Source organism: Loxodonta africana, chromosome 3 (genome assembly GCF_030014295.1).
Source record: "Loxodonta africana isolate mLoxAfr1 chromosome 3, mLoxAfr1.hap2, whole genome shotgun sequence".
In the NCBI taxonomy this organism is placed as follows: Eukaryota; Metazoa; Chordata; class Mammalia; order Proboscidea; family Elephantidae; genus Loxodonta; species Loxodonta africana.
The window spans coordinates 85,919,386-85,938,779 of record NC_087344.1 but is presented as its reverse complement, the minus strand read 5'-3'; the positions used below and the strand labels follow the sequence as shown (position 1 = coordinate 85,938,779).

The 19,394-nt window shown below is 37.7% G+C and overlaps 1 protein-coding gene across 6 annotated transcripts in view; it reads left to right on the top strand.

The window, feature by feature from the left end:
* The window catches only part of SPATA6 (spermatogenesis associated 6), a 185,892-nt gene that overhangs the window by 108,812 nt on the left and 57,686 nt on the right, over positions 1 to 19,394 (top strand). For all 6 annotated transcript variants that reach the window (XM_064281936.1, XM_064281934.1, XM_064281935.1 and 3 more), the window contains one exon: positions 16,097 to 16,137. In XM_064281936.1, coding sequence (XP_064138006.1) covers positions 16,097 to 16,137 — 41 coding nt within the window. The remainder of the gene's footprint in view (positions 1 to 16,096; positions 16,138 to 19,394) is intronic.

Here is a 19,394-nt window from a genome sequence, read left to right as displayed (position 1 = left end):
AAACTTATTTGACCATGTTGTTGTTGTTAAGTGCTGTCCAATCTGTTCCAACTCATAGCGACCCTATGTACAACAGAACAAAACACTGCTCGGTCCTGCACCATCCTTACAGTCCTTGTTATGGTTGAGCCCATTGTTGCAGCCACTGTGTCAAACCATCTCACTGAGGATCTTCCTCTTTGTCACTGACCCTCTACTTTACCAAGCATAATTCCCTTCGCCAGGGACTCATCCCTCCTGATAACATGTCCAAACTATATGAGACATACTCTTGACATCCTTGACTCTAAGAAGCATCCTGGTTGTACTTCTTCTAAGACACATTTGGTCGTTCTTTTGCCAGTACATGGTATATTCAATATTCTTCACCAGCACCACAATTCAAATGCGTCAGTTCTTCTTTGGTCTTCCTTATTTTCCAGCTTTCACATGCATTTGAGGGTATTGAGAACACCATGGCTTGGGTCAGGTGCGCCTTAGTCTTCAAGGTGACGTCTTTGCTTTTCAACACTTTAAAGAGGTCTTTTGCAGCAGGTTTGCCTGACACAGTGCATCTTTTGGTTTCTTGACTGCTGCTTCCATGGATGTTAATTGTGGATCCAAGTAAAATGAAATCCTTTACAAGTAAAATGAAATCCTTTACAACTTCAGTCTTTCTCCATTTATCGTGATTTTGCTTATTGGTCCCATTGTGAGGATTTTTGTTTTCTTTAGGTTGAGGTGTAATCCATACTGAAGGCTGTGGTCTTTGATCTTTCTCTGTAAGTGCTTCAAGTCCTCTTCACTTTCTGAAGGCAAGGTTGTGTCATCTGCATAACGCAGATTGTTAACAACTCTTCCTCCAATCCTAATGTCACGTTCTTCTTCATATAGTCCAGCTTCTCGGATTTTTTGCTCATCATACAGATTGACTAGGTATGGTGAAATGATACAGCCCTGACACACATGCTCCCTCACTTTAAACCACACAGTATCCCCTCGTTCTGTTTCAACGATTGCCTCTTAATCTATGTACAAGTTCCTCATGAGCACAATTAAGGGTTCTGGAATTCCAGTTTTTCACAATGATATCCATAATTTTTTATGATCCACATAGTCGAATGCCTTAGCATAGTCAGTGAAACACATTATTCTCTGCTTTCAGCCAGGATTCATATGACATCAGCAATGATATCCCCGGTTCCGTGTCCTCTTCTGAATCCAGCATGAATTTCTGGCAGTTCTCTGTTAATGTACTGCTGCAGCTGCTTTTGAATTATCTTCAGCAAAATTTTACTTGTGTGTGATATTAATGATATTATTCTATGATTTCCGCATTCGGTGGGATCACCTTTCTTAAGAATAGGCATAACTGTGGATCTTTTCCAGTCCAATTGGTATTCCATCAATTCCTGGGGCCTTGTTTTTTGCCAATGCCTTCAGTACAGCTTGAACTTCTTCCTTCAGTACCACTGGTTCTTGATCATATGCTACCTCCTGAAATGGTTGAACATCAACCAGTTCTTTTTGGTAGTGACTCTGTATTTCTTCTACCTTTTATTAATGTTTCCTGCATCATTTAATATTTTTCTGGTAGAATCCTTCAGTATTGCAAAAGTTCTTTCAGTTTGAGAAATGCAGAGCATGATCTTCCATTTTGGTTTTCTATCTCCAGCTCTTTGTACATGTTATTATAATACTTTGCCTTTTCAAGCTGCCTTTTGAAATCTCCTGTTCAGCTCTTTTACTTATTCATTTCTTCCTTTTGCTTTAGCTACTAGACATTCAAAAGCAAGTTTCAGAGTCTCTTCTGACATCCATTTTGGCCTTTGCATTCTTTTCTGCCTTTCTAATGATCTCCTACTTTATTCATGTATGATGTCCTTAATGTCATTCCACAGCTCCTCTGGTCTTTGGTCATTAGTGTTCAATGTGCCAAATCTATTCTTGAGATGGCCTCTAAATTCAGATCGAATATACTCAAAGTTGTACTCTGGCTTTCCTGGACTTGTTCTGATTTTGCTGCTTTGACTTGAACTTGCATATGAGCAATTGATGATCTGTTCCACAGTCAGGCCCTGGCCTTGTTCTGACTAATGATATTGAGCTTTTCCATCATCTCTTTCCATAGTTTTAGTCCATTTGATTCCTGTGTATTCCATCTGGCTAGGTCCACGTGTATAGTTGCTGTTTATGTTAGTGAAAAAGGTATTTGCAATGAAGAAGTATTTGGTCTTCCAAACTCTATTATGCAAATCTCTGGCATCTGTTCTATCACCAAGGCCATATTTTCCAGCTACTGATCCTTCTTGTTTATATCCAGCTTTCACCTTCCAATCACCAGTAATTGTCAATGCACTCTGATTGCATGTTAAACCAATTTCAGACTGCAGAAGCTGGCAAAAGTCTTCAATGTTTTCATCTTTGGCCTTAGTAGTTGGTACATAAATTTGAAAAATAGTCACATTAACTGGTCTTTCTTGTAGGTGTATGGATATTATCTTATCACTGACAGCAATGTCATTCCTCTTCATGTTGTCATTCCCGGCATAGCAGACCATGTGATTGTCTGATTTGAAATGACAAATACCAGTCCATTTCAGCTCACTAATGCCTAGAATATTGAAGTTTACGTGTTCCATTTCATTTTTGACAATTTCCATTTTTCCTAGATTCATACTTCATGCATTCCAGGTTCTGATTATTAATGTATGTTTGCAGCTGTTTCTTTTCATTTTGAGTCATGCCACTTCAGGAAATGAAGGTCCCAAAAGCATGACTCCAAACTCGTCATTAAGCTCAACTCTACTTTAAGGAGGCAGCTCTTCCTCAGGTGTATTTTGAGTGCTTTCCAACCTGAGGGGCTCATCTTCCAGCACTGTATCAGACAGTGTTCTGCTGCTATTCATAAGGTTTTCACTGGCTAATTCTTTTCAGAAGTACATCATCAGGTCCCTCTTCCTAGGCTTAGTCTGGAAGCTTAGCTAAAACCTGTCCGCCATGGGTGACCCTGCTGGTGTTTGAATACTGGCGGCATAGCTTCCAACATCACAGCAACACCAAGCCTCCACAGTACAACAAAGTGACAAACACGTGGGGGTATTTGACCATGGGGCCTAATAATCTGTTTATTAAAGAATGAAGATAAGATAGTAACTTAAAGAAAATGCCCAGACGCATAAGATACTTAATATCAGTTGTCATCATAGTTATTATTAGTATGTCTATTTCTGGAAAGATAACGTTCTTTAGTTTTAGTTTATAGGAATTTTTTTTTTATCTTTAGCCCTGATCTTTATGGTTATATAAATTGTTTCCTGCATTGAATATGAAAATGATTTTTATGATTGTTATATGCCATTGCTGTTAGGTGCTGTTGAGTCCATTCTGACTCACAGAGACCTGTGTACAACAGAAGGAAACACTGCCGGGTTTGGCATCCTTACAGGTGTTACTGTGTTTGAGCCTATTGTAGCCACTGTGTCAATCCATCTTGTTGAGTGTCTTCCTCTCTGTCACTGACGCTTTACTTTACCAAGCCTGATGTCCTTCTCCAGGGACTGGTCCCTCTTAATAACATGTCCAAAGTACATGAGATGAAGTCCCGACATTCTTGCTTCTAAGGAGCACTCTGGCTGTACTTCTTCCAAGACAGATTTGTTTGTTTTTCTGACAGTCTGTCCTAGTTATCTAGTGCTGCTATAATAGAAGTACCACAAGAGGATGGTTTTAACAAAAAGAAATTTATTCCATCACAGTTTAGTAGGCTAGAAGTCCGAATTCAGGGTGCCAGCTCCAGAGGAAGGCTTTCTCTCTCTGCCAGCTCTGGGGAAAGGTCCTTGTCATCAGTCTTTCCCCAGCCCAGGAGCTTCTCCATGCAGGAACCCCAGGTCCAAAAGATATGCTCTGCTCTTTTTTTTTTTTTTAGGCACAGCTTTCTTGGTGGTATGAGGTCCCCCTGCCTCTCTGCTGTCTTCTAGTTCAAGAGATTGACTTAAGACACAACCTAGTCTTATAGATTGAGTCCTTCCTCATTAACATAGCTGCCTCTAATCCTGTGTTATTAACATCATAGAGGCAGAATTTATAACACATGGGAAAATCACATCAAAGGACAAAATGATGGATAATCACAGAATAATGGAAATCATGGCCTAGCCAAGTTGACACACACGTTTTTGAGGGACACAATTCAATCCGTAACACAGACCATGTAAGACCATGTAATATTCATAATTCTTTGCCAATGCCATAATTCAAAGGCACCAATTTTTCTTGGTCTTCCATATACATTATCCAGCTTTCACATGCATATGTGGCAATTGAAAACAACATGGCTAACACTGATTCATGATAAAAACTCAGCAAAATAGGAATAGAAGGGAAATTCCTAAACAGAGTAAAGGGCATTTATGCAAAGCCAACAGCCAACATCATACTAAATGGACAGAGTCTGAAAGAATTCCCCTTGAGAATGGGAACCAGACAAGGATGCCCTTTATCACCATGCTTATTCAACATTGTGCTGGAGGTCCTAGCCAGAGTAATTAGGCTAGATAAAGAAATAAAGGGCATCCAAATTGATAAGGAAGAAGTAAACGTATCTCTATTTGCAGATGATATAATCTTATACACAGAAAACCCTAAAGAATCCACAAGAAAACTACTGGAACTAATAGAAGAGTTCAGCAGAGAATCAGGATACAAGATAAACATACGAAAATTAGTTGGATTCCTCTGCACCAACAAAGAGAAGGTAGAAGAAGAAATTACCAAATCAATACCATTTACGATAGTCTTGAAGAAGGGAAAATACTTAGAAATAAATCTATCCAGAGACCTGTACAAATAAAACTACAAGACAGTACTGCAAGAAACCTATATAAGTGGAAAAACCTACCTTGCTCAGGAATAGGAAGACTAAACATTCTGAAAATGTCTGTTCTGCCCAAAGGAATCTATAGATACAGTGCAATCCTGATCCAAATTCCAATGGCATTTTTTAATGAGATGGAGAAACAAATCACCAACTTCATATGGAAGGGGAAGAAGCCTTGGATAAGTAAAGCATTACTGAAGAAGAACAAAGTGGGAAGCCTAACTCTATCTGATTTTAGAACCTGTTATATCACCACTGTAGCCAAAACAGCCTGGTACTTGTACAACAACAGATACATAGATCAATGGAATAGAATTGAGAATCCAGATGTAAATTCATACACTTAAGAGCAGCTCATATTTAACAAATGGTGCTGGCATAACTGGATATCCATCTGCAAAAAATTGAAGCAAGACCCATACCTCACACCATGCACAAAAACTAACTCAAAATGGATCGAAGACCTAAATATAAAATCTAAAGCAATAAAGATTATGGAAGAAAAAATAAGGATGCTAGAAGGCCTAATAAGTGGCATAGATAGCATATAAAACATTAACAATGCACAAACACCAGAAGAGAAACTAAATAACTGGGAGCTCCTAAAAATCAAATACTTAAACTCATCCAAAGACTTCACCTAAAGAGTATAAAGACAACCTACAGACTGGGAAAAAATTTTTGGCTATGACAAATCTGATCAGCATCTAATCTCTAAAATCTATAAGATATTGCAAAACCTCAACAACAAAAAGACAAATAACCCAGTTAAAAAATGGGCAAAGATATGAACAGACACTTCATCAAAGAAGACATTCAGGCGGCTACCAGATACAGGAGAAAATGCTCGTGGTCATTAGCCATTAGAGAAATGCAAATTAAAACTAAAATGAGATACCATCTCACCCCAACAAGGCTAGCATTAATCCAGGAAACACAAATTAATAAATGTTGGAGAGGTTGTGGAGAGACTGGAACACTTATACCCTGCTGGTGGAAATGTAAAATGGTTCAACCACTTTGGAAGTCAATTTGGCGCTTCCTTAAAAAGCTAGAAATAGAACTACCATATGATCCAGCAATCTCACTACTTGGAATATATCCTAGAGAAATAAGAGCCGCCACACAAATAGATATATGCACACCCATGTTCGTTGCAGCACTGTTTACAATAGCAAAAAGATAGAAACAACCTAGGTGCCAGTCAGTGGACAGATGGATAAACAAATTATTGTGTATTCACACAAGGGAATACTACACAATAAAGAACAACGATGAATCCATGAAACATCTCATAACATGCATAAATCTGGAAGGCATTATGCTCAGTGAAATTAGTCGCAAAAGGACAAATACTGTATGACACCGGTATTATAAGAACTCAAGAAGAGGTTTAAACACAGAAGAAAACATTCTTCGATAGTTATGAGGGTCGGAAGGGAGAGGGGTATTCACTAACTAGATAGTAGACAAGAATTATCTTAGGTGAAGGAAAGGACAACACACAATACAGGGGAAGTCAGCGCAACTGAACTAACCCAAAAGCTAAGAAGTTTCCTGAATACAGCAAAACACTTCAAGGGACAGAGTAGCTAAGGATGGGGGCCTGGGGACCATCATTTCAGGGGACTTCTAGGTCAATCGGCATAAGAAAGTTTATTAAAATATTCTGCATCCCACTTTGGTCAGTGGGATCTGGGGTCTTAAAAGCTAGCAAGCGGCAATCTAAGATGCATCTATTGGTCTCAACCCAGCTGGAGCAAAGGAGAATGAAGAACACCAAAGACACAATGAAAATATGAGCCCAAGAGACAGAAAGGGCCACATAAACCAGAGACTCCATCAGCCTGAGGCCAGAAGAACTACATGGTACCTGGCTACCACCAGTAACTGCCCTGACAGAGAACACAACAGAGAATCCCTGATGGAGCAGGAGAAAAGTAGGGTGCAGAACTCAAATTCTAGTGAAAAGACCAGACTCAGATGGTCTGACTGAGACTGGAGGGACCCCAGAGGACCTGGCCCCCGGACTGTCTGTTAACCTAAAACTAAAACCATTTCTGAAGCCAACTCTTCAGACAAAGATTAGACTGGACTATAAGACATATGATATTGGTGAGGAGTGTTCTCCTTAGCTCAAGTAGACACATGAGACTAAGTGGGCAGCTCCTGTTTGGAGGTGAGATGAGAAGGCAGAGGGGAACAGGAGCTGGTTGAATGGACATGGGAAATATAGGGTGGAGAGGAGGGGTGTGCTGTCACATTATAGGGAGAGCAACTAGCATCACATAACAATGTGTGTGTTTTTGTATGAGAAACTGACTTGCATAGTAAATTTTCACTTAAAGCCCAATGAAAAGAAAAGAAAAAAGAAAACAACATGGCTAAAGGAGAGCCAGGCACACCTTAGTTCTCAAAGGGAAGTTTTTGGTTTTAAACACTTTACAAAGGTATTTTGTGGTAGATTTGCCCAATGTAATAAATCATTTGATTTCATGACTGGTCCTTTCGTGGGCATTGATTGTGGATCCAAGTAAAATGAAATCCTTAACAACTTCAGTGTTTTCTCTTGAAGGTTAAATAATTTGTATAATTAAGGATATTTGAGAGTAAATACCTATAGACACTGGCTTGTCAGTTCCGCAAGGATTTACTAGCAGCCTCTAAGATATTGTACTAGACTCTGAAAAGGCGCAGGAGGAGAAAAATGAGAGAGGAAAAAAAGGTTTGTTTTTTTTAATTCACATGTAGTGAATTCTGACTGCTCTTTCTGAAGTGTAGTGTGTAATCTCTCTCTCTCTCTTTTAAAACCAGAAATGAAACATTCTTTTCTGAGAACATACACAGTTTGTGCATGCTTATTTTGCCTTTTTTTTTCTTTTTTAGAGAACCAAAGGGGAGATAGAGTTAACTGGGTAATGAATGAGTCTTTTATATGTGGAATAGCAGATATATGAAATTATAATGAATGTTATACTGTATCTCCTCTCTTGGAAGAAATTTATAGACATGAGGAATGAGTTTTAAGCATGAACAAATGGAAAACAACTTCAATATAGATATTTCTTTGGAATGTTTTTTAGAATTCACTTAAGTGTCAGATTTCTCTTTACAATTATTATATATTTGGCAGCAGAACCTTCTAATTTTCAGTAACTTAATTGAAGCCGTCAGCTGCCTGTGTAGAGGTATCATCCAAGAAGTCAATAATGAGTTTGCTTTTTTCCTTTTAATTTTTTATTTTGATGTAATTTCAGACTTACAAAAACTTTGAAATAATGCTAAGAATCTCCACGTATGTTTCACTCAGAATCTAAGAATAGCATTTGCTTTTCCTTTTCTGTCTTTCCATGCCTCCCTAACTTTCTATATGTGTGTCGGTGTATAGTATTTGTTTTTGAACTTTTTAAAACTCAGTTGCCACCATCGTGTGCCTTTACTCCTAAATACTTTGGTGTGTGTTTCCTTAAAAGAAGGACATTATCTTATGCAATGCAATTGTCAATAGCAGGAAATTAACAACGATATAATAATATTAACTAGTATATAAACCTAACTCAGATTTTTCCAAGTGTCCTAATTCTTTTATAGCAAACGGAGGTCTCATACATAGCATTCAGTTGTGATATCTCTTTAGTCTTCTTTAATCTGGACAAGATCTTTAGTCTTTCTTTGTGTTTCATAGACAATAATTTGGAGTATTTGGGTTTATTTGATTTTTCGTTGTGATTAGATTTAGGTGTTATGCATTTTCCCCCAAATTCCAACAGAAATGATGTGTTATGATGTTCAGTGCATCATATTAGCAGGCATGTGATGTTGCTTTGTTACTGGTGATGTTAATTTTGCTCCCTTGGTTAATATGGTATCTGCTAGGTTTCTTTATCATAAAGGTGCTATTTCTTTGTAATCATCGAGAGATATTCATTCTCTGTTATTCTCCAACTTTGACCCTTTTAGCATATATTGATGACTCTTGCCTGGAACAATTATTATTGTTACCGGGGTCTCAGGTCCTCTCTTGGCGTGGCACAAAATGCATGAAAGCGAAAGAAGAATATTTGCTTAGCCAAGTAAAGGAGCACACTGGGAATTGTGTCACCAAGATGGCTCACTGAACAATGGCTGAAACAGTTTTTATTGAAGGAAGAACTGAGGAAGGGTCCTGGTGGGAAGGAGCAAGGTCGTAGATTGGTCTAGCCAGAAAAGGCATTCCCAGATTGGTTCCATCGTCTACACTTGCTCTGTCCAAAACGGATTCTCTCAAACTGCATCTTAGGCTCGGACCCTTCGCTTCTGAGAGACTTCCCCCAATCCTGGACTGCTAAAGTTTGATTTCATCTGGCAGGACAAAAGTTCTGAGGTCACCCAGAGGACGGGTTGATAGTTTTGTGCATGTCAGGCGGGCCAGATTTGGTCTCAACTGGTTCTATGGTGTGTGCCCACAGCCTCTTTTTTTCTTATTTTGGGCAAGAGGTTGGCAGATTGCCTTAAAAACATCTGGAGAAACCAGTTCAAAGAGGAGGTGGCTCCTGCTACTCTACTTACAAGTTGGGGGTTGGATTATGGCCGGAGGATGTCGGCCTCATTATGTTGTCTGCTAAATGGTCATTTTGAAAAATCCGGTTATTCCGTGTACATTACTAGTTGGCTTTCTGTTGTAAAGAAGAGTTTTTCTTTCTCATCTCTCTAATTTTAATACTACTGTTCTTTTGACGGCATTTGTTCTAACAGAGCAAGGGGATACTGCACAGTTTAAAGTCAGGAAAGGTGTGCGTCAGGGTTGTATCCTTTCATCATATGTATTCAGTCTGTATGCTGAGCAAATAATCCGAGACGCTGGCCTGTATAAAGAACAGGGCATCAGGATTGGAGCAAGACTCATTAACAACCTGTGTTATGTAGATGACACAACCTTGCTTGCTGAAAGTGAAGAGGACTTGAAGCACTTATTGATGAAAATCAAAGACCACAGCCTTTATGCTTTCAACATAAAGAAAACAAAAATCATCACAACTGGGCCAATAAGCAACATCATGATAAACGGAGAAAAGATTGAGGTTGGCAAGGATTTCATTTTACTTGAATTCACAGTCCACACCCATGGAATCAGCAGTCGAGAAATCAAAAGACGCATTGCGGTAGGCAAATCTGCTGCGAAGACCTCTTTAAAGTGTTAAAGAGCAAATATGTCACCTTGAAGACTAAGGTGTGCCTGACCCAAGCCATGGTATTTTCAATCACCTCATATGCATGCAAAAGCTAGACAATGAATAAGGAAGACTGAAGAAGAAATGATGCCTTTGGATTGTGGTGTTGGCGAAGGATATTGCATATGCCGTGGACTGCCAAAAGAACGAACAAATCTGTCTTGGAGAAGCACAACCGAAATGCTACTTAGAAGCAAGGATGGCGAGACTACATTTTACATACTTTCGACATGTTATCAGGAGAGATCACTCCCTGGAGAAAGACATAATGCTTAGTAAAGTACAGGGTCAGTGAAGAAGTGGAATACCTGCAATGAGGTGGACACAGTTGCTGCAATGATAGGCTCAAGCACATCAACGATTGTGAGGATGGCTCAGGACCAGACAGTGTTTCATTCTGTAGTACATAGGGTCTCTATGAGTCGGAACCAACTCGATGGCACCTAACAACAATTCTTTCACTGGAACCTGGTGGTGCAGTGGTTAAGAGTTCGGCTGCTAACCAAAAGATCGGCAGTTCGAATCTACTAGCCACTTCTTGGAAACCCAGTGGGGTACTTTGGCTCTGCCCTATAGTGTCGCTACAAGTTGGAATCGACTCAGTGACAATGGGTTTGGTTTTCTGGTTTGATATTCTTTTGAGTACATCTTTTTTTTTTTCCTGGCTAGCAGTTGAGCTATTCTGTTTAGGGTTCTCACCAGCTATATAAATACATACGGGGATTTCTTATAGTAGGATCTCTTTAACACTTTTTTTGCCAAACCATCTTGCATAATAATACATAAGCTTTTATAGGATACCATTTAGTCCTCATGATAGTCGTGTGAAAAAAAAAATTTTTTTTTTTAGATGGTATTAAATATACTTGATTAAAAAAAATGGCAGAGGCTAGAGAGATTAAGTGACTTGTTGCAGAGTTGCAAAATACCGTGCTCAGTCTATAAGCTAGGTCTTCTAGCTCTAAGTCCCTCCTTTTCCACCACTCTCCTAATACTTTCTCTAGTTTCTTTAAGGTGTATTTTTTATATGTATATATGTGTGTGTGTGTGTGTGTGTGTTTCAAACACATTGTGTCTTTTTGGAATTGCCATGCTATATAATTCTGATAGTAATTCGTGCAAGTCTTTTTGAAGAAACTTAGTATTTCCTGTACTACAACCTTTAGTCAATCATTTGTGTATTTTGAAGAGGAAATCAAGGACATCATCCTGGCCCCCCTTTTCTATTTGTTTAGGAATTGAAGAGTACATGTTAAATTCTGCCTCCTGTCTTAGAGGAAACATTCCTATTTTCTTCATTTGAAGATTCTTTTATGAGTTTTATTTCTAAGTTTGTAATCTTTTGTGAACTTCCACTAATCCCTTTGTTTGATGGTTACTGTTGTAAATTAAATTGGAAATAACATTCCAAATCCTAGTATGTCATACCTTGAGTAGACAGCAATACATGAGGCAATGTATTAAAATTTTTAAATTAAAGTAGCATGTAATCATCATCTACATACTGATTATTAAAATATCTCTTTTGTTTTGCCTTTCATTTAATAGTTTTCCTCCTCTTTGGATTTCTTGTCTGAAAGAGCAGTAGCAGTTGAACAGTGTCGTTTCCTGGAATCTCTTTTTTAATTTCTTTATTTTTCATTAGTCATTTTTAGTTGTTTTTTTAAGGTATAATTTACACACCACAGAATTCACTTTTTTAAAGTATACAATTAAATAATTTTAAAATAATTTACACAGTTGTGAAGCTAACACCACAACCCAGTTTTAGAATTTTTCTAGCACGAAAGAGGTTCCTTATACTCATTCACAGTCAATCCATATCCCTATCCCTAGGCAGTCATTAATCTATGTTTCTACTTTATGTTTCTATAGATTTGCCAATTCTGGACAATTCTCAGAAATGGAATCATATGGTTGTGGTATTTTCTGTCTGGCTGCCTTCGCTTAGCATTTTTTTGAGGCTCATCCTTGTAGTGTGTATCAGCAGTTCTTTCTTATTGCTAAGTAGTATCCCATTGTATGGTAGATATACATTTTGTTTATCCATTCACTATTTGACAGATATTTGGATTTTTCCCACTTTTTGGCTATTATAAATAATGCTGCTATGAACCTTCATGCTGAGGTCTTTGTATACATATATATTTCTGTTTCTCTTGGATACCAAAACTTGTTGTGGAGTCAATTCCTACTCATAGCAATTCTACAGGACAGGGTAGAACTGCCCTAGAAGGTTTCCAATACAGTAAATCTATACAGAAGCAACTGCCACATCTTTCTTTCAACTAGATGGCAATGGATTTTTTTTTTTTTTTTTTGGTTTAATGGGTATGTAGTTCTGTTCCAACTTACTTTTAATTTGCATTTCCCTAATGACTAATGGGAGGAGCCTTTGAGGCACAATGGTTAAAGACATCAATGGCTAATTGAAATGTCAATAGTTTGAAACCACCAGCAGCTTCTCAGGAGAAAGATGTGGCAATCTGCATCTCTAGAGATTTACAGCTTTGGAAACCCTAAGGGGTCACTATGAGTCAGAATCAACTAGATGGCAGTGAGTTTAATGACTAATGGCAGTCCCTGGGTGGTACGGTTAATGTACTAGGCTGCTAACCGAAAGGTTGGAGTTTTGAGTCTACTCAAAGGCACTTGGGAAGAAGGGCCTGGCAATCTACTTCTGAAAAATCAGCTACTGAAAACCCTATGGAGTACAGTTATATTCTGACACACATGGGATAGCCATGAATTAGAATAAACTCAATGAGAACTTTTTTTTTTTAATGACTAATGATATTGAACACCCTTTCATAATGTATTAAAATGTATTAGCCATTTGAATATTTTCTTTGGTGATATCACTTTTCTAGTCACTGGCAAACAGGTAACTTGCTGTTAGCTAAACTTCAGGCAAGAAAACAAAAGGGAGAGGGAAGGTCTGGGATTTTTGTGTTGATACTTTGATAGCCACAGAAATGAGAAAGATAAAAATGTTAGAGTTTGGAGTAAACAGTTTCAGGTGAACACAGCACAAGTCAGCAAGAGATGAGAAATACTTTGTTATATGCCAGTTTTTAGAAGGTTGGGTCCCCTGAGACAAATTAAACCTTGGTTTTATTTTATACAGGTGGGTAGCCTAACTTTGCTTCTGGTTACAGGGTTGGATATACGGTAAAAGCAACAGTTGTATGTGCCATGAAGATTCAAAGTAGAGCAGAGGCTAGCCTTGGCATGTTATGTGGGCATTGGTGTTGATAAAGCATCAGGGAAGTCTTGCAATAAGTAGTAGCACTAACTACTACTAATTGAACCAGAATTGGGTTCAGTTCCCAGAAGATATGCAAATGGAGAGTAGGATCCCCAAGTTGCAGGAAATAGTATGCTATGAGTCGGAATCGATTCGACAGCAACGGTTTAATGGGGTATGATGGTTGCCAAGATAGGTTTTGACACAGAGGGAGCACATAGTGGCCATATTTTCCAGAACAAGGCACAAGAATTACTTGGATAGAAAGAATGAGTTTGTACAGAGATGCTGAATTTTGAACTCTTCTGTCTTAAGTCAGCATTAGTTCACTAGGCCCAAGTCAGATCTGAGCCTGTGGGCGAGGGTCAGTTTTAGAGAGAGGAAGGATGCAAAGCTCCTGGTTGTCAGACTAGTCCTTGTGTGACTGGTGACTTCACAAAATGGATCTTAGTTTCTATGTTAGATGGTTGCTAAGAAACTGTTTTGGTGACTGATTTTAACTAGTACTGCTAGCCCCTACTTGAAGTTTGATTAATTTTAGTGTCTATCACATCCATTTGGCTGACAAATCCGTAATCTGATGTTGTTTTTCAAGCTTAAGAACACTATTCTAAGGGATTTTATTCTGAGACTAAAGAATACTTATTGTCCTGTACTTTTATTTCATAATAAGGAAATTTTCCAATATCCTTGTATTAGTGAAATTAGTACTGAGCTAATTAATGAAAAACCTCAGTTCCATCACTTGTTAGCTAGATAGGAAGTGAAATCCTGAAATGTAAAGGAGAAACAATAATCTCATGAGGTTATTAGGAGAATACAGTAATAATAATTAACATTTGTTGGATGTGTGTTTTCTGCTAGCCACTATTCAAAGTACTTACTGATTAATTACTTGGAGTAACCTCATGGAGTTTAGATATATTACTTATCCCCGTTTTACACATGAGAAAACAGAGGTTTAAAGAAGCACAATTAGTTCGAGATTACACACACAAGATCTGAACCAGCTCTCCTTTTTTCTTTATACTTTTCTTAAGTATGATCTATTCTTTAAGGGCCAGCTCAAGTTCCCACACCCTTAGGAGGTTTTTCCTGATTGCTTTTAACCTTGAGAGATTACTCTCTGATATGACATAGCATGAATTTCCTGTACCATTTCTAACTTTTAGCCTATTCTTTTCTGCTGTTAATATTCAACTTTGTATAACTTAACTGAAATAGACTGTAAGCACTTCATGAGCACAGGCCATGGCTTTTATCTTTGTTATCTCCTGCATTTAGAAAAAAAAAGATAGTTCTAATATTTATTGGTGTGGATGATTAAACGTGAACATTGGGAAACCTCAGATCGCAGTCAAAACTTAGTTAGTAAAAATGAAAGAAAATTGCACACCATTCTGATTTAGGGTAGGTTTCAAAATGGTTTGTGGAAAGAGAAAGACATAGCAGAGTTTTAAAATATTGAACTTTTAATATTACACTAGCTTCCAAAAATGATGCCGCTTCCAGAAATTATTACCTTAATTTTCAAAGTTGGCATATTTGGAGAATTAGACTCAGTATGTCTTTGTCATTCTTTTATTTCTTCTGCTACCTGTTGCCAAGCTGAACATTAGACTTATACCTAAGAGGAGGTGGGCTGGGATTTGTTTTTAATTTTATAAAACACTTGAAGTAAATTGAATCTAACATTAAATGAAGAACTTATCCTTGTGTGAAAGATGTCAGTATTTCAGCTGACCTCTAGAGTGGTATTGGGGCACCTGGAAAACGAACAACATCTTGTGCCGTAAAAGAAAGCCAAAGAATTTACTGAATATAATCTGTTCTAGGTCTCTATAGCAATTTCTTTCTGGAAAAGGTGCTTTGGGAAAGTAAAATATAGAATGTTAGAATGCTTTTGGCCAGAATGTATGAGTGAATAAGAATTGCAGATTATGATTATGATTTGCTTGACTGTCAGTATCGCAGAGATTCTCTGAGGTAAGGTAAAGCATTATCTTCATATCTGGAGATGAGGAACAAAACACAGGGTAATTATATTACTTGACTAAGGCAGTATATTTGATAAGTGGTAGAATTAGAAATTGAACCTAGCCTCATTTAATTCAGAATTCGATAGTAATGGCATTGATGATGGTGTTAGTAATAATAATTAACATTTTAATGGCTTATATGCATTATATAACCTTTAAAACATTACGTGAAAGCAGCACTATTATTATCTCCATCATACAGATAAAGAATCTGAGACTTAGAAAGGTTAATTAATTTTCCCTAGATCATACAAGAAGTGGTGGGGTCTGGACTGTAAATGCTACCACCTGCTAAAGCTGCCTGCTTTCCGTTATAGCCACTTGATTCTAGCATGGACTCTGAGAATAGATACACAGATAGCCTAACAATACCTATCACATTTATATGTAAAAATTATATTTCATCACACTGATTTATCACTTAAAATTTATGCATTCCATGTAGAAAAGTTGGTTTATCAACTAAAAATTATTCCAGTCTATATTCAGTTATCTCTTGCTATAATGAAAGTAGTGTTTATGAAATCATTTAATTACTGAACAACTAATATAGATGTAATTGGTTGGCTTATCAACTTTGCTTATATAACATTACTGAAGGATTTTAAGGTATTTCTGAAAACTGCTTTATTAATTATAACTATAGAAACAGTGGTGGTAGCAAAAACCAAAGAGAGAACCAAATTTTCTTTTTTTATTATGGAATATTTATGGTTTACTTCTTTTGTATGTCCTTTTTCAGATCATTCTCATCATGCCTGCTACAGACCCAAGGATTATAAGGTTTGTGGAATAGTTTATAAATTATAGAATTATAATTGTCCTGGTTTTCACACTACAGCATAGGTATATTCCTTACATGTACATTCAGACTGAGATTATGACACCTGTTTAATCAAGGAGATACACACGTAATAATTCTCATATCAGAAATGTAATTATTTTGGCTACTTCATCAAGTGGTAAAATAGCTATTCATCAAATGTCTTCCTGTAAGTATTTTGTGGCTTATGATTACTCGTTGTATTAATTATTTTTATGTGTGTGTATGAGAGGGAGAGAGAGAGAGAGAGCAGGTAGATTGTTACTCTTAGTAATACCGTATACACTGGTGTTTCTAAACTTCATTCACAGAGCACCGTCATAATTATTACCATATCTATATACCGTTTATGTCATTTTCTTTAAATTCACTTTCTTTTGATTTGTCTAATTACTGTAAATGAAAAAATCAGTATCAAAGGCTTTAAGTGGACATTAACCTTGCAAAATACAGTGAAAACAAACAAGGTTACTAAATCCTGGCTAGATAACTGTTTGCTGAAGTCTCTGAGGGATGCTCTCCATTTGTTTAAAAGGTGAGATAAGCGATGATAGGTGGAAAAGACAAACCAACTGCTAACTGAGGATTGCTTCTTGAAGTAAGCAGGAAGGATTGAAAGCTAACTGAAAAGATAATTAATTTGTCCCATGTGATTCAGTGTTATTGAGCATATGTCCATGTGCCATGTAAAATAATCTTGTGTGTCACATAAAATAATTTTGGGTACCATGTAAAATCATCTGCCATATCACTAGCAGTTCATGTCCTACATTTTGAGAAGTACTGCCTCAAATTTCTTTTTCTATCCCTAAGTGAAAGCTTCTTGATAAGGTGTCATTATACTTGGGAAAACAAAAACATGACTTTCTTCATAATACCTTTGTTTATTTATTGGAAAACAAGTTATTTGAGGCTTACTGATACTGAACAACATAATACTTTGCCATGCGTTAGAGCCCGATAGCATAGTGGTGAAGAGCTCAGCTGCTAACCAAAAGGATGAAGTTTATAGGACACTGATCTATTTCCTAAGGTAACTACAGTCCATCTCTAAGTTGGTTGTTGTTGTTGTTGTTGTTAGGTGCCATCGAGTCGGTTCCGACTCAAAGCAACCCTGTGCACAACAGAACGAAACACTGCCCAGTCCTAAGTTGGCTAGGCCATTTAAAGACAGGTGTATATATTTAGAGTCCTCTTTTCCAAATGAATTCTGTGGAAGAACTATGTTTTTTGCCCATCTTTCTTTCCCTCCCATTTCTACTTGTGTATCCTTCAGTTTAAGGGTTAGACAGAGTTGGTCTTCCATACTTCCTTTGGAGGGTAATAGCTGGTAAGTGAGCTCACAGGATTATTTTGGTATCAAGAGGTAGATTTTCATAGAAATACATGAAAATTGTTGAGTACTGCTGTTGGAAAGAATAAAGAATTATTTTCCTAAAGGCACGTACTGCTTGGTTAATAAGTATTCAGGTAATACAGCACTATAGGATCTCAGGAACGAAAAGAGCCATGAACCTAGGAGTCCTTGCACAAAATTTTCCAGACCTTGCCTGGGTTTTGTAAAGAAATGTATTTTTTATAGGCAAGAGAAGAGAGAAGAGCACCCTCAGAAGGAAAAAAACATGGGAGCATCTTGGAGCTTGAAATAAGTACAATGTCCTGAGAGATGAGGGAAAACTATTGATCTGGCTCGAGTTGTTGTTAGGCGCTGTCAAGTTGGTTCTGACTCCTAGCGACCTTATGTACAACAGAACAAAACACTGCCCAGTCTTGCTCCATGCTCAGAATCATTATGCTTGAGTCCATTGTTACAGCCACTGTGTCACTCCATCTTGCTGAAGGTCTTCCTCTCTTTTGCTGACCCTGTACTTCACCAAGCAGGATGTCCTCGTCCAGGATTGGTCCCTCCTGATAACATGTCCAAAGTACATGAGACAAAGTCTCACCATCCTTGCTTCCAAAGAGCATTCCAGCTGTACTTCGCCCAAGTCAGATTTGTTCCTTCTGGCAGTCTATGGTATATTCAATATTCTTCACCAAACCATAATTCAAAAGCATCAATTCTTCTTTAGTCTTCCTTACTCATTGTCTAGCTTTTGCATGCATATGAAGCAATTGAAAATACTATGACTTAGGTCAGGCACACCCTAGTCCTTAAAGTGACATCTTTGATTTTTAACACTTTAATGAGGTTTGTTTTTTCTTTTGCAGCAGATTTGCCCAATAAAAGAAATGATTTCTTGACTGCTGCTTGCGTGGGTGTTGATTTTGGATTCAAGTAAAATTAAATCCTGGACAACTCCAATCTTCTCCATTTATCATGATCTCGCTTATTGGTTCAGCTGTGAGGATTTTTGTTTTATGTTGAGGTGCAATCTGTACTGAAGGCTGTAGTCTTTGATCTTCATCAGAAAGTGCATCAAGTCCTCTTCATTTTCAGCAAGCAAGGATGTGTTATCTGCATAACACGGATTGTTAATGAGTCTTCCTCCAATCCTATTGCTGCATTCTTCTTCATATAGTCCAGCTTCTCAGACTATTTGCTCAGCATACAGATTAAGTATGGTGAAAGGATACAACTTCGACTCACACCTTTCTTGACTTAAATGAAGCAGTATCCCCTTGTTCTGTTGCAATGACTGACTGACTTCTTTGTACATGTTTCTCATGAGCACAATTAAGTGTTCTGGGATTCCCATTCTCTGCAATGCTATCCAGAATTTGTTATGATCCACACAATCGAATGTCTTTGCATAGTCAATAAAACACAGATAAACACCCTTCTGGTATTCTCTGCTTTCAGCCAGGATCCATCTGACATCAGCAATGATATCCCTGGTTCCATGTCCTCTTCTGAATCTGGCTTTAATTTCTGGCAATTTCCTGTTGATATACTGCTGCAACCACTTTTGAATGATTTCCAGCAATATTTTATTATTATATGATATTAGTGATATTGTTCGTTAATTTCTACATTCTGTTGGATCACCTTTCTTTGGAATGGGCACAAATATGGATCTCTTCCAGTGGGTTGACCAGGCAACTGTCCTCCAAATTTCTTGTCAAAGAAAAAGCAAACACCTCCAGTGCTGCATCCCTTCATTGAAACATCTCAATTGGTATTCCGTCATTTCCTGGAGCCTTGTTTTTTGCCAATGCCTTCAGTGCAGCTTGGACTCTTTCCTTCAGTTACACAGATTCTTGATCATATGCTGCT